This window comes from Hakea prostrata, chromosome 1 (genome assembly GCF_041222555.1).
Source record: "Hakea prostrata isolate BN-2017 chromosome 1, UWA_Hpros_2, whole genome shotgun sequence".
NCBI classification, from domain to species: domain Eukaryota; kingdom Viridiplantae; phylum Streptophyta; class Magnoliopsida; order Proteales; family Proteaceae; genus Hakea; species Hakea prostrata.
In genome coordinates this window covers 69,958,672-69,984,747 of record NC_142600.1, presented here as the reverse complement: position 1 = coordinate 69,984,747, position 26,076 = coordinate 69,958,672, and the positions used below count along the sequence as shown (strand labels likewise).

At 36.0% G+C, this 26,076-nt stretch overlaps 2 protein-coding genes across 2 annotated transcripts; one reads left to right on the top strand and one right to left on the bottom strand.

Moving 5' to 3' along the window:
* Positions 1-348: 348 nt before the first annotated feature.
* Positions 349-7,685, bottom strand: LOC149029671 (protein neprosin-like). Its single transcript, XM_089143781.1, has 8 exons — positions 7,662-7,685; positions 2,447-2,701; positions 2,256-2,342; positions 1,952-2,161; positions 1,446-1,607; positions 1,134-1,187; positions 888-1,031; positions 349-729 (listed from the first exon to the last, which is right to left on the bottom strand). Exons 1-8 carry the CDS (start codon positions 7,683-7,685, stop codon positions 349-351), a joined length of 1,317 nt encoding a protein of 438 aa, XP_088999907.1.
* Positions 7,686-19,243: 11,558 nt separating this feature from the next.
* On the top strand, positions 19,244-25,710 carry LOC149029670 (Cornichon family protein). Its single transcript, XM_089142000.1, has 5 exons — positions 19,244-19,665; positions 22,826-23,007; positions 24,678-24,800; positions 24,935-25,017; positions 25,324-25,710. The coding sequence occupies exons 1-4, from the start codon at positions 19,591-19,593 to the stop codon at positions 24,966-24,968; spliced, it is 414 nt and encodes a 137-aa protein (XP_088998126.1). The 5' UTR covers positions 19,244-19,590; the 3' UTR covers positions 24,969-25,017; positions 25,324-25,710.
* Positions 25,711-26,076: the final 366 nt, after the last annotated feature.

Below are 26,076 nucleotides of genomic sequence, written 5' to 3'. Positions count from 1 at the left end.
TCAAATGTATATTGAATCTCTCACTCCCTTGACAAATTCATGGACTTGGATCCTTTACGTAAGACTTCCTGTGATTCTTCTATAAAAACCTGCCTCAACAGACGAGTTTATCATCAAATTTTCATGCCATAGAGATGGAGACTGAGCTAACTCATTGATGAACATATGGGGTAATAACTGGACCCTTTGGAACATAATTGGATCATGGAGAACTATCTAGTCAAATTCCTCTTCTTGGTTGTTAGATTTGTGTAATTCTGACATCTTGTATGATGCTAAAAATACAAACAGCAACAATACTATATATATATTATTTCTCTTCAAGTTCAAACCCACACTAAATTCCCTTTAGGGGCATCTACCATTCCTTCCTGGACCTCCATAAAAGAAATTCCTTCCCCAATATTTGTTGGTTGCCTGTCGCTGTCTAATATCATAGCAATTTGGATTAGTCGCTAAGAGCTGAAGATTTGCAGTAACCAAGGTGTTAGCCAGGTTCACAACTTGAACGTTGCGAAAATAAGAAGCCTTGTTGAAACCTAATCCGGGAAAGTGACCGCTGCCCATCTGTGTCGTCGTGTGCAACCCCGACAAGCGGTGGTTCACGATCTCTCCCCCAAACTCTACCAGACTTGCATAATTGCGCAGTTCATTAAACAAAGCTGTTGGCCAATACCCAACCAGTTCTCTATCTCCAAATCGAAGCCACCAATTCCCAATATTCCGATCCTGTTCATAAATTAACGATGACAAATATTACTTCAATCCTTCGTCTTCATGAAACATCCATGCATGGTTTGTATACATGAAAAAAGAAGCCAACCCAAAAATGTTTTGGTCATTCAGTATTAGCTTAATCTGAATGAAGACTTAACCACTTAAAATACCTTAAAGACCGTAAGGGTGATCTCCATTTGCCCACCATTAAATTTGGATATGGGGGCGAGAGCACCCCCAACAACAATTTTTCTGCTCGTTTGCACAAAGCCTGAACACAATAGATTGTAGCATCCAGATCGATATCCATCAGACTGTTTATATATAAAAAAAACCAAGACGGATTAGCACTAATCCTTAATCCTAGCGGAGAAAATTAATTAAAGAATGTTAATTTGATGAAACTAGTTACTTACAGTCCAGAAAACAAATAATCTGGGTCGGCTGTCTCCATATTGCGAAGGGAATACCTGGTAGAAAATAAATGGAGATATATATGACAGCTTTAATTACCTCTCTCGCTTGGAATGTCTTGAATTGAACAGAAAAGGGAGGTTGGTAGATGAGAAAGATTGAATTGGAGTGAAAAAACTGAACAAGAATTCAATATTTTTTTCATAAAGGAAAAGAGGTTGGTAGATGAGAAAGATTGAATTGGAGTGAAAAAACTGAACAAGAATTCAATATTTTTTTCCTTTTTCCTTTATGAATTTTCACTACATATATACCTGCCAACCAGCTTCAATGGTGTCAAGATTTCCGGCTGGACCAGAAACTAGCCAAATCTGTGACACGCTGAATTCACCCGGGTCAGCTACGTGAGGTGACCACACATTAATCGCTGTTTTCGCTCCAAAATACCGACCGCCCTTTAAATACCCAACTGCATACTATGGTTAATTCGTAATGAGTCAGTTCAGTAATCCCATACAAATTAAACATGCAAGTTGCAGAAAAACCCATGCCAGTTTGCTACTATCAAGAGGAAATCGTGCAAGTTTGAATAAAGAATGGAAAAAGAATCAGTTATTTAGGAAATTCTGCATTTTCAAACCAGTTATGAAGCGACAAATCTGAAAACATGGTTTGGTACATTTTAAGAAAAATGGATTTGATGTCTGGTTAAATGTGCACATTGTGCAGTTGAAATATAAAGAATTTTACGTGGCATGCATCCAATGGAGAACAAAGAATAGTATGTGTCTTCCAAATTTTACACGTCTAATAAACTAACCTCATGGCTGGCCGTGCTTGCTCGTATAACAGGTCTTATCGGTTTTCTTCCAAATCTTTCGATGGAACTAGCCCTCAACATATCTTCTTCTGTGGTTCTTCTGATCGGAATTGTTCCTTCTGGGCAAGATTCGCTTGAATTCATCCATACCTGAAATACATCCGGCACCAATTCTAGTTCTTCATAACCCTTGGGTATCTCTGGTAGATCCTGCAACACGACGAGTAATAGAAGCTCAAAGTTTTATTTCAAAAGAGAAAGGAATAGGAATTTCAAGTTATTGTTAATAGTATAATTCGAATACCAGTGGTTTCTGTCCTTTCAGCTTCGGATGATCAAAAGCTGGTTGTAGATGTGATGGAACACAATCTATGAGATCACCATCAGGACTCTGCAACATCAAACAAGAAACCCAGTACTTCACCAAACTGAAAAAACTGAACAAGAAAATAAAAAATCAAGTTTGAAAAAGCCAATCAGAGACAGTGGAAATGCCTTAATTGTCTTGACAGAAGGCTTGTTGATCCTTCTGAGATGAGCTCTTATTATGTTTAGCTTCTGCAAATCTTCTCCGGATTTGGAAGTCTGGTTTGTCTGAAGCTGAAACTCATGGTCTTGTAACGCAATTGACGTCGACAATGCAGAAAAAGAAACAAGAAGAAAACCAGCAAAAATGGGAATGATTGGAGACATGTTGCAATAGCTAGAAGAAGCCATGGGAGAAGAATTTTTGCATGTTGTTGTTTTCTTCTATAATCAACTAATAAATACCATGCATTTCTAATTCTTGTCCACAGAAGCACAACTCTCACAAAATCCATTTCTGGAAAAATAACCATTCAAATAAAACCAATTCAATTCACACTAACTCCCCTGTCTCACTATTTTTAACACCTAAATTAACAAATCCACCACACCATGGCAGCACCGGGGGGACTTTTGCAACCTCCTCCAATCCCAACAGCCAGGCTTATTTTAACACTGAACATTGAAGAAAGAAGAGAGAGTTGCACAATCAAAGGAAATTGCTTTCTCCGGGTTGTTAACATACATGGTAAGCCAATTTTCCTTACATATTCTTTCATGTCTGCTACTTCCAGTTTGAATATTGGCGAGAAAGAGAATAAGAGTATATGGATCTTTGTCAAGTAAGCCAACCGTCGAGTTATTATGATTCACTTGTTACTTAAGGTTACTTGTCTATTTCTTGTTTTGTCAAGCGTTGACTTGCTTACAGTTGCTCAAGTAATTTGGGTTTTTTTTTTTTTTTGGAGTAAGAAGTTGCTAAGACTTCTAGTGGATCTCCACCTAGCATGATGTACCTCTACCTATATAGCCACCACACTCATATGAATGTAGAACCCAAGCTATCCCTGCTTGATATGCACAAACCTTATGAGTGTATGAGTGTTATGGAATACTGTAATAGATGGAGGAGCAGGCTGAGTGGAGAGGATTGGGACTCAGTGACTTTAGTCCCCACTCTTTTTGTATATTCATTCTCTATTTCTCTTTAAATAAAATTGAGAAAGCTTTACAAGCTCCGCACATAATTTCATTTGTATATACATCAAAACTGGATTTAATTATTTGTTTGATTTTATGTTTTCTCTTGGCAGTCTGTGCTGGAAGCATGGTTTGACGTTCTAATGCATTAAGGATACCAACACAGTCCAAAACAAGTTCCAAATACATCAATTCTTGAATTTTGCTATTCAAAAGACATTTTGTCACGTGTAACCCCCAGACTTGCGGTTAAAGTAGGTGGATCCAACACTCACACCTTTATCTTCTGCCAATATTGAAAGTGTGTGGGTTTAATTGTAAATATAACTTTCTTTTTTTACGATAAAAGTTTTTCGATTTTACAAATTTACAAAAAAAACCTTGATTATACCCAACTTCAATCGCCCATTTCGCAAACCCTCGATCAAATCGTACGGAGTGACAAAGTGATTTCTATCAAGCAAATGCTGAGACCAACAAACCGCAAGAATAGATTCTAATGCATAAAACGATGAAAGAAGAAAAGAAATCCAACAAGAAAGTACCTAACTAGTCTGAAAATCTGTTCAAGGAGACCTTAGTAGCTAAACATTAGAAACATGATCTCTATCCAATTAAAATCTTCAGATCTCATAGACTCACTCCATTTCTTCAAATCTCAAAGCTTGAAGTAGTGGTTTTAGGGTCAAAAATCAAAACGGGTAGAGAAGCTGCTAATCTATGGTCCCAAGCCTTAGTGTTTAAGAAGAGCCATAAAAACAAAACAAAAAAGTAATGATCCTATTAAGGAGGGCAAAAGGGTGGCTTGGATTCAAGCGGACTACCAATGCAAGAATCGAATTTTGAATGCATTATCTAATGACTTATACCATGTGTATAGTTCATTAGAATATGCTTATTCGATTTGGGATGCTTTGGTTAAAAAGTATTCTCTTCAAGATGTTGGTTCAAATAAATACTTGGTGGCTAGCTTTCTAAATTTTTCTATGAAAGATAGTGACACCATATCAACCCAAATTGATTTATTTCAAATTGTGGTTGGGAAGCTAGCAAAAGAGAAAATTGTTTTACCTGAAGAATTTGTAACCGGTGCCTTGATTGAGAAACTTCCACCTTCATGGAATGCTTTCAAGATGTCTATGAAACATAAGAAGACAGGATTGACCTTAGACTAGTTGGTTGTAAGGATCAAGATTGAAGAAAGGAACCGATTCAAAGACAAGGGTGAAAAAGACCTTGGAGAAAGTCGTCTAAAAGCGAACTTGGTGGAAACCAACAAGCAAAACAAGAAGAGGAAAAGTCATCAAGACTATGATGAGTCTTCTAAGAAGAAGAAATTGGTTTGTTTTGTTTGTGGAAAAGGTTGGCCATTTCAAGAAAGATTGTAGGTTCAAGAAGAAAAAAGTTGAAAAGGTGAACCTAGTTGAAGATGATGTGTTTGTAGCTATGATCACAGAAGCCAATTTGGTTGAAAAACCAAAGGATTGGGTGTTGGATAGCGGTGCTACAAGACATATCTGTGGTGATCTCAAGATGTTTTCCTCCTGTTCCATGGGCTCAAATGATGAAAAAGTATTTATTGGAAACTCCCAAAGTGCCCCTGTTATGGGAAAAGGTAAGGTGACTTTGAAACTTACTTCGGGGAAAACTATTGTTCTCACCAATGTTCTCCATGTGCCGGATATTAGGCGAAATTTAATTTCAATTCCTTTGCTTAATAAAGTAGGAATGAAGTTGGCTTTTGAGAGTGATAAGGCAATTATCACTAAAAACAATGTATTTGTGGGAAAATGATATCTTAGTGAGGGATTGTTTGTACTTAGTATTTCCAATGTTGTAATTGAAAAGGCTAGTACCTCTTCTGCTAACTTTGTTGTTTCGTCTAATTCTTTTGATTTGTGGCATGGTAGGTTAGGTTATAGTAGTGTAAAATATATCACCAAACTATGCAAGTTAGGGATGACATCGAAAATGTGGAATCTCCCAAGGACAAGTGTAAAACTTGTGTGGAGGCTAAGTTAACCAAAAAGCCTCACAAGACTATGGATAGAAAGAGTGATCTCTTGGAATTGATTCATAGTGACTTAAGTGACTATAAGTCATATGAGTCAAGGGGAGGAAACAATTATGTTATAACATTCATAGATAATTATTCTAGATATACCATGATTTATTTGCTCAAATCAAAGGATAAGGCCGGAAAGGCATTTATATCTTACAAGACAGAAGTTGAAAATCAACTTGGCAAGAAGATTAAAAGACTTAAAACCAATAGAGGGACTGAATATTTTAATCTTGATAAGTTTTGTGAGGAAAATGGAATTATCCATGAAACGACCGCTCCTTACCAACCGGAATCAAATGGGGTAGCGGAAAGAAAAAACAGATCTCTTAAAGAGATGATGAACTCCATGTTATTGAGTTCTAATGTACCACTTGATATGTGGGGGGAAGCCATGTTGACATCATGTTATATATTAAATAGAATCCCACATAACAAGACCGGTATGGTTCCATTTGAAAAATGGTTTGGTAGAAAATCAAGTATAAAACATTTACGTGTTTGGGGCTGTTTGGCCAAGGTGTTATTACCGGATTCCAAGAAAAGGAAACTAGGTCCCAAAACATGTGATTGTGTGTTCTTAGGGTATGCGATAAATAGCACGGCATACCGATTCATGGTAATTAAATCCATGGATGATGTTATTGAACCAAATAGCATCATAGAATCAAGGGACGTTGAGTTTTTTGAAAGTATATTCCCCTTTAATTCCGCCTTACCTATAAGTAAGGAGAGCCAATTGATCAATGGGGGATTGGATCCAATTGAAGAGAATATCAATCAATTGGGTAATAGTGATGGAAATCAACCAAGAACAAGCAAGTGACTTAAAAGACCCAAATATAAGGATGATGAGTGGCTTGTTTACTTGGTAGATAAGGATCCTCTTAATTATAGAGGCTATCACATCACTAGATGCCATCTTTTGGAAGGAGGCAATCAAGAGTGAACTTGATTCAATCTTGGTGAATAATACTTGGGAATTGGTAGATGTACCAATTGGCTCTAAAACTTTGGAGACCAAGTGGATATTTTGAAAGAAGTTAAAAAATGATGGGTCCCTTGATCGTTTCAAGGCTAGACTTGTTGTCAAGGGATTTAGGCAAAAACCAAACATCGATTATTTTGACACATTTGCCCCTGTGTCTAGAATTGCCTCAATAAGGGTTATGTTGGCAATAGCGTCAATACATAAATTGGTCATCCATCAAATGGATGTAAAAACTGCTTTTCTAAATGGTGATTTAGAAGAGGAAATTTACATAAAACAACCAGAAGGTTGTATTGTAAAAGGACAAGAGCAAAAAGTTTGCAAGCTTAAAAAATCCTTATATGGATTGAAGCAAGTGCCTAAGCAATGGCATGAAAAGTTAGACAAGGCTCTAATTTCAAATGGTTTTATCGTCAACAATGCCGAAAGGTGCTTATATAGCAAATTTCACGGTGGTAAAGGCGTATTTATTCTACTATATGTAGATGATATGTTGATAATGGGGACGAGCTTGGCAATAGTGAATCAAACTAAGCATATTTTGATGTCTAATTTTGACACAAAAGACTTAGGGGAAGCTGATATGATTCTTGGGATCAAGATCATCAAGCAAGGAAATAGTATATCACTATCTCAAGCTCCTTATGTGGAAAACATACTTAAAAAGTATGGCTACCATGAACTTTCAGCAATCAAAACACCTTTTGAGGTGGGATGCCATTTGAAAAGGAACTTGGGTGAACCAGTGAACCAGAAAAGGTATGCACAAATCATTAGTTCAGTTTCATATCTTATGAATTGTACACTTCCGGATATTGCTCTTGCGGTAGGAAAGTTGAGTCAACATACTCAAAATCCAAGTAAAGAGCATTGGAGTGCAATTGATAGATTACTAAGGTACCTAAAAGGTACTATAGACTATAGTGGTAAACCAATAGTTTTAGAAGGGTATTGCGATGCTAATTGGATTTCGGATACAAACGAATCCTTAGCCACTAGTGGGTATGTGTTTACACTAGCAGGCGGTGCAATATCTTGGAAGTCCACAAAGCAATCATGTGGAACAAGCTCTACCATGGAAGCTGAGTTCATAGCCTTAGAGAAGGCAGGAATAGAAGCCGAATGGCTTAGAAGTTTAATGGCGGATATACCATTGTGGGTAAAACCGACGCCATCGGTATCACTACATTGTGATAACCAAGCGGCTATTCACTTAGCCAAGAATAAGGTGTACAATGGTAAAAAGAGGCATATACGCCTTAGACACAATCTTGTGCGACAGTACATAGATGAAGGGATGATAGCTATCGATTATGTGAAGTCAGAAAGAAATCAAGCTGACTTGTTCACAAAGGCTATGTCTGTCAAAAACTTGTGTATTGCATCTACAGGAATGGGGTTAATGCCTAATCCTCGGGTCACATGATGGATACCCTACCTATGTGAAGAGGCTAAATACCTAAATTAGGTTCAAGGGGTACAAACGAAGTCATGGGAGGACCGGTTCAGTACTACTATTTATAATTATTCCATTCTAGAGTGTAGATGAAGGTATTAGTACTACCACAAGGGTAAGGTTGAGCGAAGCTCTTAATTAGTCTAATCCCAAGGAATGTGGGGGTGTGTTAGTTGTGGTGTACATCAGAGACTAACCTAAGTGGATGTAGGGGGTTTGGCCGCCACCAATGAGAACTTATAGGCGAGTTCTCTAAACATTCATGAATCCAAGATAAGGGACATGGCCAGTTCAAAAGTCCAATGTGTAATGTAGAAGGTAGCTCCAAAAGTCGACCTTTACGACATGGATGATGGGACGGTCAGCTACACTAATGAGGAAAGGTTCAAGGAGTTTGACTCTACCTGTACTTTGTAGCACCATTTATTAGACCTAGTGTAGGCTCAAGTCTTGAAGACACCTACAACGATGTGTCCTTTAGTGTCTAATACAGTCACAACACGAGTCCTTTTTTGCAATTTTGAAACTTGTGGGGGATTGTTAGGTTTTCTTATTAAAATCTATATTCAGTTTCAAAATTAGTTTTTGCATTTCTTTTATTTAATTGTTTTGCATGTGTGTGGGACCCATGAGGTAAGGGTGGTAATGAAGCACCATGAGTAAGGAGGCCCTTCATGACCTTGGTTATGAGGCTCTTCATGACATTGGTCATGGGTCTTAAAGGTCTTGATCATGGTGATAAGGTAGCTTTACTTGAATGGTGGAATTACTCAAATTCTAACTCTTGACCTTCATTTCTCATTTCAACTTCATGACCATTCATGGCCATTACCATGAGTGGGGTTAAGGTCTTTGAATGGATTAAATCCTATTCATTCCAAAGAAGTGAATATGAGAGTTACTTCTCCAAGTAGTGGGGAGGTTAGGTCAAGGGGGGGTTTATTCACATTAGTGGAGGAGGGACAAGCCATTGATTCTCCATTAGTGGAGAATTGCTTCTCCCCCTTGTGAGGAGGTGTGGTTTGGGCCTATATAAACCCGACCCTTCCTTGCATGTGGTGTGAAATAGTAACACTCCTCACTCACATTATTTGTTTTACAAAGTTCATTTTTTTCTTTAGTTGTTTAAGTGTTGTGCTCTAGCTTTTGGCTCCTTGAAGGGACTAGAAGAATTACCTCATCTTCTAGTTGGAGGTTGTTTTATCTTGGAGGCGGTGGTGCGAAGAACCCTTGGTAGTAGGGTGCATTAATTACCTTAAAGACAACACTTAAGGTGTGACTGAACCTCATCGATCGATAGTTCGTTCGGTTGCAACTTCAAGCTCTCCAGATTTGCTAAAGATCTTCATCTCTCAATTGTATTGCAATTTTATTTTTGTGTGTCTGAAGAATTTGTAATACAATTACCCCAACATATATTCACTCTCTCTTTCTCAAATTATTCCTCTTCTCTCTCTCACTCACAAATTTTTTTTTATCCTTAAATTTTCTCCTAAAAATTCATTTCCTATTAATGTAAATTTAAATTTCGTTTAGAATTTCAGCCATCAATTTTATTATTTCTAATTGTAATCATTTAATTTTACTTTTGAATCCCTAAACTTTCTCATAAAGTTTCAATTCCTACTAATAGCAATTTAAATTTTAAGTTTTATTAGTTGGATGTTTAAATTTCTGCCATTAATATTATTAAATCTAATCATAATCATTGAATTTTTTTCAATTAATTTATAGTAAATTGAGTGTTTATCCCATATTTAGTAAATAGACTTCAAATCTATCTTTTTCTTATAATTTTTCTCACAATATCTTTCCTACATTTTTCTTTCATGATTTTTTAAAGTTTTTCTCCCACAATTTTAGCCAGTATTTTTTATTTTAATATGTTTTTTTATAATTTACTTATAATTGTGTTATCTATATTTTAGTCTTTTTATTAATTTACCTAAATTTTTACTGTAGACCTTATGTCAAAATATAATAAAATATTATGAGATGGGACCCACAGTAGATCCTGCATTGGCCCACGTAATATGTATGGGGAAAATACATTAATGCTCATTCCACATAAATGTGATCCACACTCATTATTCGGCCCCAATGTTCAATCCTGGCTCCGCCCCTGAGTAGAAGGGTGTGAGGATAGTCTTCATCATATGGAGTTTGGAACTTCATCTAGTTAAAGTAAATGTAAATGTCCGTATTCTCCTCACACTTCACCACACAATAAGAGCAGGGGCGGACCCACTAAGGGGCCGGGAGGCCCCCCCAAAATTTTGATTTTTTTTTATAATTCCACTAATTTTTCACTTTTTACATTAATTTTCTTCATTTTTTCAGTTTTTTCTATTCTCACATGTAAAATATCACTATTTGACCCCATATTGAAAACAAATTTTAAAAGTAAAATAATGAGTATAAATGTCATCCCTAATTAAAAAATAATTCCTCAATCCCTATTTATTCTCCTCTCTCTTCTCTCTCACATTTTTTTCCTATTTATTCTCTTCTCTTTCTATAAATGTGGGTTAAAGGAAATTTTAAAAAAAAAATCTTATTAGATATTCAAAATGTCATTTCTAATTAAAAACTAACTCCTCAATCCCTATTTATTCTCTCATATCTCATCTCTCCTCTTTTCTTTTTATTTATTCTCTTACTGTTAAGGAAAATTTTGGAAAAAATCTTTCCACAAATAGGTACTCTTTCTATTTCTCAATTTATTTATTGTTTATTATTATTATTATTTTTTGTTATTCTTTATTTGATTTTATATTCTTTGTTTCTTTATTTCTTTTGCAATTTTTGTTATTTGATTTTATATTATAAATAAAATGTTTACAGTTAATAAAGTAACTGACTACCATTGGTTTGTATCTCTTACCTAAAAAAAATTTGGTTTGCATTTGATTTTTTAGGGTTGAAGTCATTGTATTTTTTTTTGTACTGATGCTTTAATTTACCTATATCTTGTTTAAAAAAAAAATCATTATCAATAATTTACCTATTTTTGTCAAATATGTGTAGGCCCCACAAAATATATGTAATCTATTCTTTAATATAATAAAATAATTCATCGATGAGACTCCCAATTAATGGGTCTTATAAGCAGTGGCGGAGCCACGTTGGGACCGGAGGGGGCCATGGCCCCACCGGATTTTTTGAAATTGTAATTATCCATTGTTTTTTTACTTATTTCTCTATCTTTAAATGTGAAATACCACTATTTGGCCCCCTTCCAAAAATTAAAAATAAAATTTAAGATAAAGATGATGGGTACAAATGTCATTCATAATCTTTATCTAATAGTTATCATTAAATCCCTAGTTTTAAGGAATAAAACGTTAAATTCTAATTAAAAACTAACTCACGATCCATGAATTTCTCCTTATATATTCTCTCCTATTTTTATTTCTATTTATTCTCTCATAAATCCCCTCTTTTATTCCTATTTTTTTTTTTTTTTTTTTTTTTTTTTTTGTCTCACACGTCTCACAAAATATTGAAGTAATTAGCAAATTTTGGAATTTTCCTAAATCTTCTCCACATCAGGTATTCACTCTCTCTTTCTCAAATTATTCTTTTCTCTCTCTTACACTCACGATTTTTCTATTAATTTACCTAATTTTTAATGTAGACTCCACATTAAAATATAATAATATATTATGAGATGAGACCTATAGTGGGTCCCACATTGGCCCACATACATTCGGCCTCATGTTCAATCCTAGCTCCACCCCTGTTTATAAGGGCCCACATAATATGTGCAGTGAAAAAGCATTGTTGCTTTCCAAATCTGGACTTTCATTCTTTAGCCCCCTCAATATTGAATTCTGGGTCTGCCCCCTCTAATATTGTTGACAAAATAAATCAAATGTGGAATCATAATAGGCTTTTTCATAATATACGATGAAAATTTTTGAGAAAAACACAAAAATCTGATGCATAGAAGATCCGACACATCTTCACTTGAAAAGTGTTGGCCATTATTATTATTATTTTTTTTGTCAACCCCGGTTTTCAAGGCTTTACCCTGACTAATCCGGTGCTCGACCCAAATCGCACACCTGGCCGTAGTGGGTGAGTCTCCCAGCAGTGATTTTTTGCATCCACAAGGTTTCGATACTAGAACCTTGCTTAAGCGGACCAAGCTGCTTACCACTTGGACCAACCCCCGTGTTGGCCAGTATTAACCGGGCAATCTTATGACTCTTCAATTATTTATTATTTTTTGGGTTAAATAAAATAAATTTAATTTTAATCACGCCTGCAAATTTAGATTCGCAAACGCCGGGCAACGGCCAACTGACAGTAGACTTCCTTTCCGTGCCGCAAGTACAAACCTACTCAAACACTTGTCGTCTTATGAACGTTTGAAAAAACCAATAACTTTTTTGCCACGTGTCGTAATCTAAGGACGATAGCAATTATCACGCTTTAAACCTGACTATAAATCGGGACAAACAAGGTGTTTTCCTCGAACCTTCCTTCCTCAGAACCTGCTCTCCTCATTAATTTCTCTTTCGATGCCATTCTCCGTCACTCTCGAAAGAAACATAAGAACCCTAATAACTGATTTCTAAACTTGTTAGTAACATGAAAGTGACTTCATCTTCGAGAATTTTAACCAATTTCGATGCTAGTATGGATCCACAGGAGATCATCCGTAGAATCCGAGTTCGTGTGATAGCATTCTTCTCCGGCATATGGATGTCTTCCGGCAGAAATCGTAAGTTGACGAAGCTTCTCGTGAATGTTACGATCGAACAGAGCTTGGGACCTCTTCATATCCTGATATCGCCAGAAAACACCGTGGAAGATCTGATACGAAGTGCTTTAAATGTCTACTTGAGAGAAAAGAGAAGACCGTTATTGATGGAATCGGATCCTTGTTGTTTCGACCTTCATTACTCACAATTTAGCTTCGAAAGTAAGTTCTTAACGATTCTCGAATAGATCATCATTTGTATTTTCGAAATTCAGATTTGTTTCTTCTTCGTCTTCAGAAAGTTTAGGATTCGATTCCTGTTTGCTTAGATTTAGCATTTAGTGGCCGTTAGAGTAGAATAGAAGATTGTTTCTCAAAGACTTAAAATGATTTATGTTGTGTTGCAGGTTTGAATCCGAAGGAGAGGTTAATAGAGTTGGGATCGCGAAATTTCTATCTGTGCTCAAGAAGAATCAGCCCTGTCAACTCACGGTATTCGCACCAGGCGAAGAAAACAGCTATTGATCATTACTCACCATTTACATGGACGATGATAATGGATTTCTTGTTATAAATGATAGCTGTGAGAGTTTTTTTCATACAACTACTCTTTTCTTATCAGCTTTGTAGTATAAGCTTCCATTTTTGTGTATATACAATTATTCTCTCAGGAATTTTTTTTTGGGAAGTGAGATTCATGCAGGCGAGCTTAGTTGCACCTTGCACATCAATTACAAGTTTGGATCCTCTAATTACGGTGATGAAAATTTTCAATTCACATGGTTCATAATACGTGTTAAATCAAAAAAGAAAATCATCTTTTGAGTGAATTTAACCATATGGGTTGAAAATTTTTTCTTCGGTGGAAGACCGAGACTTAGTCAACTACATCTTTAGGAATAGCTTTATAATTATTTAAATATATGAAGAAGTTTGTCTTTGGCCTTAAAGAGATTTGACCTCTCTTACCTTGATAGTTAGATTCATTGTTTTATGTTTTCTAAGACTGTTTGGTTGTAAGCATGGAACGCAGTTTCGGCGAAATTCACCCATTTCGCCAGAGGGCGAAATAAAAATGGGAGCGAAACCGACATTTCAACTTTTTGCCGGAAAATCGACCCGATTTCAGACGATATTTTCAAACTTTCGCCGGAAAATCGTCGATTTTCGGCCAAACTTCAAAACTTTTTTTTTCTTCTTCTTTTCTATTGCTCTTTGAGTCTGAGATGGGTAGCAGGCTAACAGCCGCTGTTATTTCTGCCGGAGAAGAAGAAAGAAGAGAGAGAGAAAGACATATCTGCTCCTTGAGTCTGAGGTGGTTAGCAGCCGTTTTTGCCGGAGAAGAAGAAGAAGAAAGAGAGAAAGGGAAAGATGTCTAGTTTATCGCCGCCGAGATCTCGACGATTATTCGCCATTTCGAAGCATCGTTCCATGGTTGTAAGGGGAATAAGAACCAAGGGAAGAAAAAGAAAGTGAGATGAAGTGAAATGATTTTTTTTCCTTCTTTGTTTTCATATCATTTGGTTGTAAATAGAGTAAAGTGGTGTTAATTTTACCAAGTTGTTTAGTTGGTTGTAGAATTTTCATAAATTTTTAACAAAAAATTATAAATCAAATAATTTTATTTGTAAATGCCTTGATTATAAAAATATACAACACAAAACTCCTAGCACAAACTCTTATTGCATTGAAAAAATCACATGCTTTGTGAATATCTGTGTACCCGTACTTAGTGTACATATTGATGACTGCATTACATGCATATATGTTCATGTCCATCTGGTTATCCTACATGAATGCATTGGATGGTCTCATCCTCAAAATTTTTTAACTTCAGACTTGCAAGGTACAAGGCAAATGTGCTAATTGGTTTGCTTTCAACTACCAATGCTATTATTGAACGCAAAGAGTTGAGAATCTCTAGATTTTTTATTTATTTTCATTTTTTATAAGTAAATTATAATTAGATTTTCATTTGAAAGGTAAAAATCAATCAACTCAGGAAAAATAATACCCTAGCAACCAAAATATCTATATTATTTTTTTCTGAAAAAATAAAATTTATTTTATATTAAAATATTTGCATTTCCTTACAGCTAAACCACTCTAAATAATATGAGATATTGTGAATGTTATTCCCAATTGGAGCTTAATGGATCAAAGCGAACCCTTTCTCTTTTTAAATTGTTTTAACAATCCACTCAGATGAACCGGCCAAGTGGGTTGATCTAGGTGTTTGATATGGATCTGGTTCAGTTCTAAGCAATAGAAGTGAGATCTAAATCTGAACCAAGTTCTGAAATGGTTCTGAAATAGAAAACCACATCTGATCTTGATCTGTCCGGTTGGAATCTTAAAATTTGGATATTGTATGATTCTCATATTTTGTTATTATATGGTTACTTTATTGGTTGTTATATCAAATTATGCTATTAAGTATTAAGTTTTATTCAATTATAATATTCAAGAGACAAAATAAAGCAATAGTCATCTTTTAGTCCAAAAGAATAATGCAATAATTAAAGGTCAAAATTAAAATTTGGTTAAATGAAATATAAATGATTTTGACTTACCTTATAAGGTCTTCATTCTTGAGTCAACACCAAAACTTTAATATCTTAGTGTTACCTTTTTTTTCGTTGAATTCAAGCAAAATTCTCTATTGCTGGCCATCTAGGCTTGGACAAGAACACTTGTAGATAATTGATATTGAAAGTAGAGGAGTGCCTGATTGAGGGGAAGTGGGTGCTATACCAAATGTGAACTCTCATGGTCATTAAAAACTATTTTTGAGCTCATTCACAACATATCTATATCAGTTTCTACAAACCAAGATATTTGCCATTGAATTGGGAGTGTTAACGGCTGCTTTTCGATAAAATCTACTTGGGAATCATGTAGACAACAACATCCTATTTTGGGTTGGGCAAAAACATTGTGGAGGACACCCCTATTGTCTCGACAATAGCTAGTTTGTTAGAGGATGATGCATGAGAAGATCCTAGGGATGTCAATGCTGCGGTTTGGGGTGGTTTCGGGCTGAGCTTAACAGTTTTGGGCCGATTTCAATTCAGGTTAACGGTCTATTCTCGGATTGACTAATGATTTGGGCTAATAATTTATGGTATGTTGAGTATCCTGCAACAAGAACCAAATTTCTATAGAAAACAAAATTATTATTGATCAATTTCCTTTGAAAAATGAAAAGTCATTCCACGTTGTAGAAATTTCTCTCACCTTATAGATATTAAGAACCCATATAGTAAGTAGTAACATAGAAATTGTGAAATCCCACCTAACTCTATTCGAAAATCCATAGTGTAGATCCGAAGATCCGAAGTCAAGGTAGAAGACAGTTGTGAGCCATCTAAATTTGAAGCCATTAGGTCTGACCTAGAACCCTTAGAGGTAGATGATGAAAATCCTAGTATGGAAACCTCAAGTGAGTTTGAAAGAAAATGTAATTGGAATGATGTTGGACTGGAAAAATGAACCATGAATACAATAATGATACCTTTAGGAGGTCCTATAGAACTAGGTAAGACCCCTTTTTTAAGTTGCAGGAGGACCCAAGTGGAAATTGTGGCTTTCGAAGACCAAAGGACCAATTTGACCAAGGGGGCATTGCTTGGTCGATTGCCTTGGGCGACAAAGCTAAGTGACCAAAGCTGGCCAAGGACATAATTGTCTATTTTGGGAAAATTAGGTTTTTGGAGCCCTCTAATCTTCTATATTCAAACTTCAATCTAATTCGAACCACTTCGCCTCTAAGCCTCTGGAGAATGTGAGAAGAACCATAGAGCTCTTTCTTCAAAGCCAAGGAAGATCCCCAAGCATCAGTAGAAGTTTCTCTGTCGAATCTTCTTCTACAAGGTTAGTATTCGCTTCTATTCTCTCTAGATCTACTTTTACTTTTGTTTCAACCCTTTGTTGTGATTGTGAGGAAGGTCTTATACTACTGTAATGACCTAATCTCTGATCCTCATGGTCTTAGAATGAATTCCGATCCACTCTATTCTTCCTGTGAACAACATGGCGTGATTTCAGTATTAAACCTAGTATAATCTGTATGATCTTATTTTTACTTGTGTTGTTTGACCGTTAACCTATGCTAGATCTATTCTTAAGTGAATTTTCTACCATGATCTACCATTTTCTTATCTCTAGAATGAATCCCCATTCATTCTAATATATCCATGAAATCTACGGATCAATTTCGGATTAAGCCTATTATGTGATCCAATATATTTCTACTCCAAAGATGATGTTTGATGTTTAGATATTCATAGATAGTCTCCATATGTTATTTTAGAATTTTCCTATTAATTTAGGAGTGTTCCGATGTCGAATGAAGAGTTTCCGACCAATTTTGGAGTTTGTTGTCTGTACATAGCAGGTTTTAGTTGCCCCAGGCAACCAAAGGTCAAGCAACTAAGGTGTCCTGAAAGCAACTTTTCTCTATTTTGCCTATGTTTCGTATCTGATCGTTAGAGCTGAAGGACCTGCTATCCTTAGCTAAAGTCTCCCCAACAGTCGTGTTCGCACCTTTTAAGCGAGAGGATACTAAAAACTAAGGACTCGAATCCTACCATGAGTTTCTAAATCTTAGATAATACGCTACCACTCCCTGGTCCCTAACAGTCCCCATCCGTCTCGATTTCATCACGATTTTGAAGCTTATCGAACTCCCTATGATCATTACCAAGGAAAAAAGAGTTTCTCAGGAGACATTAAAATTGGTGTCCATTTATTTTTCTGGTAAGAAGTTAATGGTCACTATTCATGAATCCCCATTTATCTAAATCGGGATCATCTCCTCATCGAGGGAGCATAGAGTGCTCCTTGACGGCTTCCCAACCACAAAAACATAGTGGGGCCCACAGGTGAAAATATGAATTTTTTTAATATAATTTTTCCAAAAAGTGCTTTTCACTTGTGGGCCCCACTGTTTTTGTGGTTGGGAAGCCGTCGGAGAGCACTCTGTGCTCCCCCGACGGGGAGCTGATCGCGACTCCATTTATCTTCTTTGTGTCGGTCTCTTAAATGGAAGACATGATTGGGTCATGGCTGATGCGAAGTGTGGGGTGGATAAAGTATAAATCACTTCTTTCATGATAGGGGTGTCAATTTGTAGCCTGAACAATTGAAACTGAACCGCACCGGCCTGTTATAGCCCTAACTGGCCCAGTCCAAACCTTAATGGGCTGTGTTTGGGCTGAGAGTGGTGGAGCCCACACCAACCCAAACCGAGCCGCAACCCTGTTATAGCTCGTTTTACAACCCGTTTTATGATTTTACATTAAATAGTATTTGAATCATTATATTACCACTAGGAAGTTGGTATAGACAATTAAAAAAATTATGCATGAATTCAAAGATCAAATAGTCATTCTATTACTTAAAGTCTAGGTTCTTGATTTCTATATGATGGGTGGATTTTTTTTAATAGAAATTGACCAATAGTAACTTTGTTTTTCATAGAATTTTGGCTTTTGTTGTAGGCAGCGACACCACTACTTGCAGTTGCCTCACCAAGGTTGTCGGATAGAGCTCTAAATATTTGTAGGGCATATGAATAGAAATTGTTTCAACTGTTAAAATGGGGAGTAAATGAGTAATAGATAGCTATGTTTACAGGTTTACACCCCGAATTTTAATGTAATATTAAAACAAAAAAAATATAAATAAATGCAGCCCGACGAAAAACAAACAAGTAGCTTAGAAAATTTACAAGGATATTGTGGATTATTTTAATTTAAAATTACATTTAATCACACCTTTTGGCATATAAGTGGACCCTATGTACAATAGAGAGATGTATACAATAGATAATCTTTTTTTCTAGGACCGATATGAGAATACATAGGCTGGATGTCTAAAATTTTAGGCCCTTCATTTTATTAGATTTAATGTGATGCATTGGTGTTTTTAATGCTTAATTTTTGGAAAACAATTGTATTCTTTCTACAATAATTTTTTTGCTATTTAAAAAGAAAAAACACCTTTCCGCTACAAATTTCTCATCGATTATATTAAGAAGCTCAAGAGCATTCTTCATAGACATCTTTGAAGTGGGCAAAAGAACTGTCCACAAGAATTCACTGTCCTATGACCCAACATAGTCGTGCAGTTACCCATGATTATAGCATATGATAGATCAATTGCATCTGACAAGGAAAACAACAACCATACATACTTTGAATATATCCTCAAGAGGTACATGTTACATACAATTTAAGGTAGGGTTTCGTTCCCAAGAAAATACTTAGAAGCATTGATCTTTTGTCAATTAAACCATCCCTAGAAATTTAAAATATATATATATATATATATATATTTTTGGTAACAGATAATTTTTGTATATAAGAATGTGGATATTATATATTCCATCTAACCATCTCCAAGATTGAATCAATGACCTTTTCACTAGAAAAAAACGTATGGCTCTTAATAGTTTTCCGACCCAGCATTGGCTTAAAAATTTAATAATCCGATTCAAGGAAAGTACTACATCGAATGAACGCCTTCGGATTAGAATATGATGTGAGGAATTTTATAATTCACTGGGGATTGAGAGATCTCGCGAACAAAAGACCTTCGTGTTGGTGTAAAGAACCTTTTGCCTTGGGAAAGCAATGCACTGCTTTCTAGAATTGAGTCTTCTCGAAGGCAAATTGAGAAACTCAAACAAACAGGGCACATTGAGCACTGGGGAGTCCGTGTTCGGTGAACGGACTGGTTCAGATAGAGGTTTGAAGGTTGTCTTTCAACTGGTTCAGAGATTTGAAGTGACTGGAACAAAGTGTGGTGCTTGAAGCTTGTTCGGAGTCTGGATTCGGGCTTCCTCGGTATGCTATTTTGCGTTCGGACGGGCAAAGCAACAAGATAGAGGGAGGGAGGGAAGGAGACTGGAGGCATGGACGGGGTTGTTCTTTCATGGCTCTTGTCATTTTTCCTCGAAATCGGTTTAGTCGCCATTATCGTGTATCAGGTATACTCAGAAATCTGAGTAATAAATTCTTTTTCTCTTTTGTTGAATTTACCGAATCGCTTATACCCCTTTTGTGAAGTGTTTATTAATGAATCTCTGGTTCAGGCATTGAGTTCGATCATTTTAATAGTGTTCATATAAGCCATATAATCGCATCTGATGATAGGAAACTTTGTTTGCTACATCTGATTTGATTTAGTTTCATGGTTGTATAGTTCCATCAGAACTTAATTTTGCAGATTTCACAATTGCTGGTGCAAATTAGGAGTTTTGCTTTGATTTTAACAGAGGAAGGTAAATTTCCAATTAATGGAAGTTATTAGCTATGTAAAACAAGAGTTCCAGTCATTACTCTATTAAATAAACAGTGATGGACTGTTGGGGTAGTAGGGACCATTGCATTTGCTTGTGCGATACATATTTATGTCTGATGTGATGTCTGCACTTGCAGCAGTGCCAAGAGAGAAAAAAGAAAAACCAAGAGAGAAAAGAGAAACTATGGTTTCAGGAATTTCAGAATTCCTTGTTTCCCTAGAAATCCTATTCCTAGTCTACTGTGAGATTCTATTTAGATAGTGTTCTGTTTTCAGTTTCCTTTCCTCTAATGGTTATGGTTATGCTTGTGTCTTAGTTCAAGCTGGGTTAGGAATGAGTCTAATTCTATTATGAATCCTGATCTTCTTCAATTATGTCAGGTCCTTGTTGGGTTTAGGATTCTAAGCAAAAGTGAAGGTTCTTGAGTCAATGTTGGAGTTTTTTTTAACTCTTTTGTTGGTCACCGAAATAGCAAGAAATAGCCAGTTTAACTAGTTCTTGGTTTAAGCCATTTTCCTAATCATGTTAAGAGTCGCATTTGAACTTTGAATGTGTATCCTTGTAACCAACCTTTAAGTATCACAAGTTTTATGATGAATAGAGCTTGGCTTTTGCTCCAGTGTTCTGTAATCCATTTGAATCCAACAACCCTTGGCAAGATGCTAAAATAGGGTTGGTGAGGTTCCAATCAAATTCTCGATTAGACTCTTGAACCATATCCATGTACTCTTCTTTCTTGATCGTTAATCTAGAAAATCAGGTAACAGAATCTTACTCAGTTCATATGTCTACCATACTTGATTGAATTTGACTTTTTTCTATTGATAGACCATAGATTTAGATCAGATTTAATTGGATGGATGATCATAATTCATGTTTTACCAAGCTTTATCCCAACTAAAAAGGGTTGGCCACATGGAGTGTGCAAAGACAAAGTGTTAGTAATAGAAGTAAAAGGGAAGGAACTCAGAATCTCTTCGAATCAGCTCTATTTGAGGTCAGACTTGGGAGCAGACATATATTATGCAAGTCTTTCCTCACTACTTCTCCTAGGGTCATTTAATGCCTGCCCCTTTTATCTTTTTAGTTCCTTCAATGGTAGTAGAAGCAGACATTCATGATAAAACAAGACTTCTAAAGACGATGAATAGCATAAATTCACTGTTAGACATGTTTATATGGAAACAATTAAGTAACATAGGAATCAGAATTAGGCAGTATTCAAAGTGTTATGCAAGAAGTTTCAAGAATCTAAAAATTGCAAGATTAAGCAATGGTAGTAGAAGCAGCCAACATTCATGCTGTACAGTCACATCCAACATGAAAAAAACTATAACATACAGTAGGTGAAAGAAAACTAAAGGACAAAGGTAGGAATAAGTAAACACCAACCTGATTTAGGGGGATGCAAGGGGAGGGATGTTAATTGGTGGGTAAGGGGGATAAGTCAATTGGAACAAAAACAAAACAATAACCAAAAAGGGAAGAAAGAATACACCTCTTCCCACATACAATCATAAACTGAAATAGAAGCAAAAGGAAATCATAAATAAATAGAAAGCACTAGTTAATGATAAAAACCACTGTAAGTGGGGTCCATTGGTTGTGCTTTGGCAAAATATTGTTGCCAGGGACTCTTCGTCAGTCCACAGAGGAGCAATGTATTGGACATTTGTCTGGTTAATGGAACACTTAACCTGGCAAGCTACACAGCAGGGAGGGAACAGTTCAGCATATTATATAAAAATCAACATAATTCATTCTTTTGTTTAGGCCATACAAGTTTCACTTTATTTTAATTAGAGTATATACCTGTACATAATAATAATAGTAAAAAAATAAGTTAGTAATGTTTTGTTGAAGAGTTTTGACTGCTTCGGTTCTAATATTTTAGCATTTTATAAAAGTTAATGGTTCTGTACCTATAATGCAGTACACTGTACACATACTTCAATTTTTTTTGTTTTTGTTTTTAGGGGTTATGACTAGAGTTGATTGGTTGCCCCAGGGGAATAAATGATGTTGTATAGAGTCAAAAAGTTGCCTTTGCTGCTCCTTGTTGTCTTTTCTGCTTACAGTCTGCATAATCTAGGTCTGTGCTCTTATTACTCTTGAAGTAGTTTAGGAGTATGAGTTGATCATGCCATCTAATTTGTTGGCCATTGCAACTATTATTAAAAAAAAATAAAAATTTCTTTCTTCTAATGAAGCCCACTAATAGGACCCTTAAATGTTGAAAGAAATTTATCTTTCTTTGACCACTCCTTTTAACTTCATATCTAGTTTTTGTTCGAGTTTGCAGGATTCTTCATTGGGTCATTAAGTATGACTGAAATTTTGTGTAACCTTGTTATTATTTACTTTTGTTATTTGTTCTCTGCTCTACTTTTTCTAGAACCTTAAATACTGTGCAGTAATTGGATTTGTCCATTGAGGGTCTTTTGACTCTTTTCTCTTGTAGGATGTGGTTTTCTTGCCTATGCATGCATTTGAGGAAGCTAAATTGGATGTGTCCATTGAATGACATTTGTCAGTATTGCCGAGTGGATTTTTTCGTTTAAAAGGTTCCCTTTTAGGGGAACTTTGCATGATTTTTATTCATAGATTGTACACTTTATTCTGCCACTATCTTCATCCTTTCTCGACATGAAAATATCCAAATGCTTGTAATGATAAGCTCTTTACTGTTAAAAGTAACAAATTGATATCGTTTTAACGCTTGAAATGCATCCAATTGAATACATTTTGTTAAGTGCTGGCTACTTTATTTTATTTGTTTTTTTTCAATCGCCCTTTTTACATATGGATGACTTACAATGTTAACACTACAAATATTGGTTTGCAGCTCATGTGTTTAGCTGACCTGGAGTTTGATTATATCAACCCTTATGATTCAACTAGACGGATTAACAGTGTGATTTTGCCAGAATTTGCCACACAAGGAGTTCTTTCCTTCCTCTTCCTGGTAACAGGGCACTGGTTTATGTTTCTGTTGTGTGTTCCATACCTTTATTATAATGCCCAAATGTAAGTCCATTTTCTTTCTCCTATATCCATCTGTTATTTTAACGTAGCTATTGTATAATTTTAAATTACCAGACATGCATTGAACTGCAAATCCTTTTTTCTTTCTTTGTCCCTTCAGAATTATGGTAGAAGTAGTCCATTAACTTTGCCATTAACATCCATACCATCAATTGGGTTGTGGTAGACCTTAAATGTTGTAGTTAACCAGTATACAAGTCATAATTGAACCGTATTATTGTTGAATATCATTGAAGTGTGTGAGACCATTTCCAGTAACAAGAAGATCAATAACTAATTCTGATGGATGAACATCTATATTGTCTGGTTAAGTCCTTGGTGCTGTCACATGCCTTTATGAGCTGTTTTTTGGTAATATTGAATTTTGGGATCTGTACAGTATGCCACCTTGGTTATTATTTCTTTTTCCTTCTTTATTTTTTTGGGTTATCGAAAAGAGGGTTGGGGTCAATGCAGAAGTAACTTTACACTGGATGCAAATGAATAGAAGGCAGGTGCAACTTCAAAGAAATACAAGATCCTTAATCATTCCCACAAGTGATACTGTCAACACCCAAGAACTATGTGAAAGAATAAATCAAGAAATTATCCAAAATTACAATGAATTTTCAGTTTGTTCTTCTTTTCTTCTCAATCTTCAAATCTCCTCCTCCTTTATCCCCAGATTGCAAATGGAATTAGCCTCCACAAGACTGCTATTCTGGAGATGCAACCAAACTCCACAAACTTAATATACCAATTGTCTTAGTCACCCTCCAAGTTCAAACATACTCATTACTATACTAGGTTATCATTGATGATGTTGTTTCCTTTTGGATTAAGTGATTTTCTTTTACATGGGTTCAGGCAATTCGGCCTGACTATTCCCGTAGGTCGATACTGACCTCACAGCTGTATGGACTGGGTCATACTGAGGTTGAATGAGAACCATTCAGTGAAAACTCGAAGAAGTAAAGAGCACTGAGCACCTCAGTGTGAGTGGCCCCAAGGATAGGCAGAGTCGAACTCAGGACCTCATGCTCCCTTAGGCGATCATCTATTGCTGGCTCAACTAGCCCCTTGGGTTGATAAAGTGACTGAGTGAGGAAGCTGCTACTCTTCAGAAAATTTCACTCTTTGTGAGCCTGCAAGGTAGACAGTATTTTTTTATAAGAAATTTCTATCTTGTGGATAGAAAAAAGAGAAAATACTGCAGAAGAATCTCTTTACTCTTGAGAATAAATCCAGTCTATACAGTTGAATGAGGATCAGTTGGTTGGTATCAGATTGGCTACACCTGTATTGGCCTGGCTGGTCCTGGAATAGCTATAGGTGTTGGGCCAATCATAAAATAATACAAGGACCCTATTTTCGTAAGAAGTAAGGGTAAAATTGATTGATTTGGATCACCATTGGCAGACATTGATCCATTCCCAATACTGATTTCTCCATTGCTGGTCCGTATTACTAGGTTAATATACCATTCATTGGATGGAATGAGTGGCTGAGTGAATAAGCTACTACCATTCCAGGAAAGAAAAAAAAAGAATTTCTGAATTTTTTTTGGGGGCACCTGATTGCTTGAGAGTTTCTAATCAAATTGTTGTTATTGGTCAAATTTGTAGAACATAGAATCTGAAGAGTACTCCTCCTGAATTTGTTTTCATGATTAGGTATATGCAGAGGCGGCATTTGGTAGACATTACTGAGATCTTCAATATGCTTAACTGGGAAAAAAAGCAGCGGCTTATCAAGCTGGCCTACCTTGTTCTCTTCCTCTTCCTCACCATATTCTGGTATTGTGATGGCTGTTTTTTTTTTCTTCTTTTTTTTCTGGGTAAATCTTGTGATGGCTGTTAAAACACCTAATTAGAGAGTTATTTAAAATAATAATCTTAAAATGTTCTAACATTTAATTTAATCACCGTAGGTTGATTTATAGCGTTTTGGAGGATGATGAATGATCTGGCATCATTCGGTCGGTGTTTCATTGTCCTGGAGAATGTTCCCACTGTAAGCATTCAAATTGCTTTGCTAGTCTAGTAGGAAGTATAGGATAGTGCTGGATGTAGTTAGGGCCCATGCAATAGGATCACAACCCATCCAGTTGGTGAATCTACTGCTGAAGTTTTTGTAATATAGAAGTTGGATAATTTTATTTACCGTCACGAGTGACCTCTGGCTGATTTCTTTCTGAAATATTCAACTAGTACCTTTCATATAGATGATATTTAAACCATCTCATAAATTTCATGCTTCATTACTGTGTTAGCCACTACTTGCTGTGGATTTGGACTTACTTTGGTGCTTTTATTCCAGATCTTCCCCCTGCTGATGACAATGCATCTGAAATAGGTGTCTAGCTCAGCCTGATTGTGCAGTATTTGTTGTGGTCTTATATTGATGTGCGCTAGTGATTTACTTCACTAGCTTAATTTTCCAATTATTGTATCAATGTCTTCATTTTGTAATGGCTGTCAGGCTCTTCATTAAGGAGTTTTGTTGGAGGTGGGGGAGAACATTTTCTGCCAATAACCCATGATGTTTAGGTGTATGAGCATATGGTTCTTTTGAGTGGGTTGGAAATTACGGTATTTATACAGAGACCGCTGCGGTTGCTGCTATTTTTATTCTTATTCAAAGCTTCATTCCTCTACAATTCCCTGGAAAATTATCCTATTCAAAACTCATAAAATGCTTGATTGTTAGCCTTGCAACGTAGAGGATAACCGGTAGATGCATCAGATGTGGGGGGGGGGGGATTTGTACAAGCAGGACCCCTGAACCCTGGTCCCCAGCCCAAACAAGGCATGGAGATCAGCTGTTTTATCTTTTCACCACTTGTTAAGGTGCCTGATAAGTTTTATTTTAGTCATTTGAAGTTAAAATTCGTGTTCAATATCCAAGTTTGGTATGGAAATGCAGAATCCCCTAGATACCATATCTTGTTTCAGGAACCCTGGCTTTCATAGCCACAATAAGTGTATTTAGTTTATGTAGCTTTTTGATTGCTCTTTGAGATAATTTTTTATGCGTTGTTTACGTGTTGCTCCTCTTAATAGAACATAAACT

Coding starts and splice junctions, on each gene's coding strand:
- LOC149029671 (XM_089143781.1), bottom strand. CDS start 7,685: ATGGCGTCGGTTTTACCCACAATG. Junction 2,162..2,255: donor TGAAAGGACAGAAACCACTG/GTATTCGAATTA, acceptor GTCGTGTTGCAG/GATCTACCAGAGATACCCAA. Junction 1,188..1,445: donor CCATTGAAGCTGGTTGGCAG/GTATATATGTAG, acceptor ATTTTCTACCAG/GTATTCCCTTCGCAATATGG.
- LOC149029670 (XM_089142000.1), top strand. CDS start 19,591: ATGGACGGGGTTGTTCTTTCATGGCTCTTGTCATTTTTCCTCGAAATC. Junction 19,666..22,825: donor TCGCCATTATCGTGTATCAG/GTATACTCAGAA, acceptor ATTGGTTTGCAG/CTCATGTGTTTAGCTGACCT. Junction 24,801..24,934: donor CTCTTCCTCACCATATTCTG/GTATTGTGATGG, acceptor TAATCACCGTAG/GTTGATTTATAGCGTTTTGG.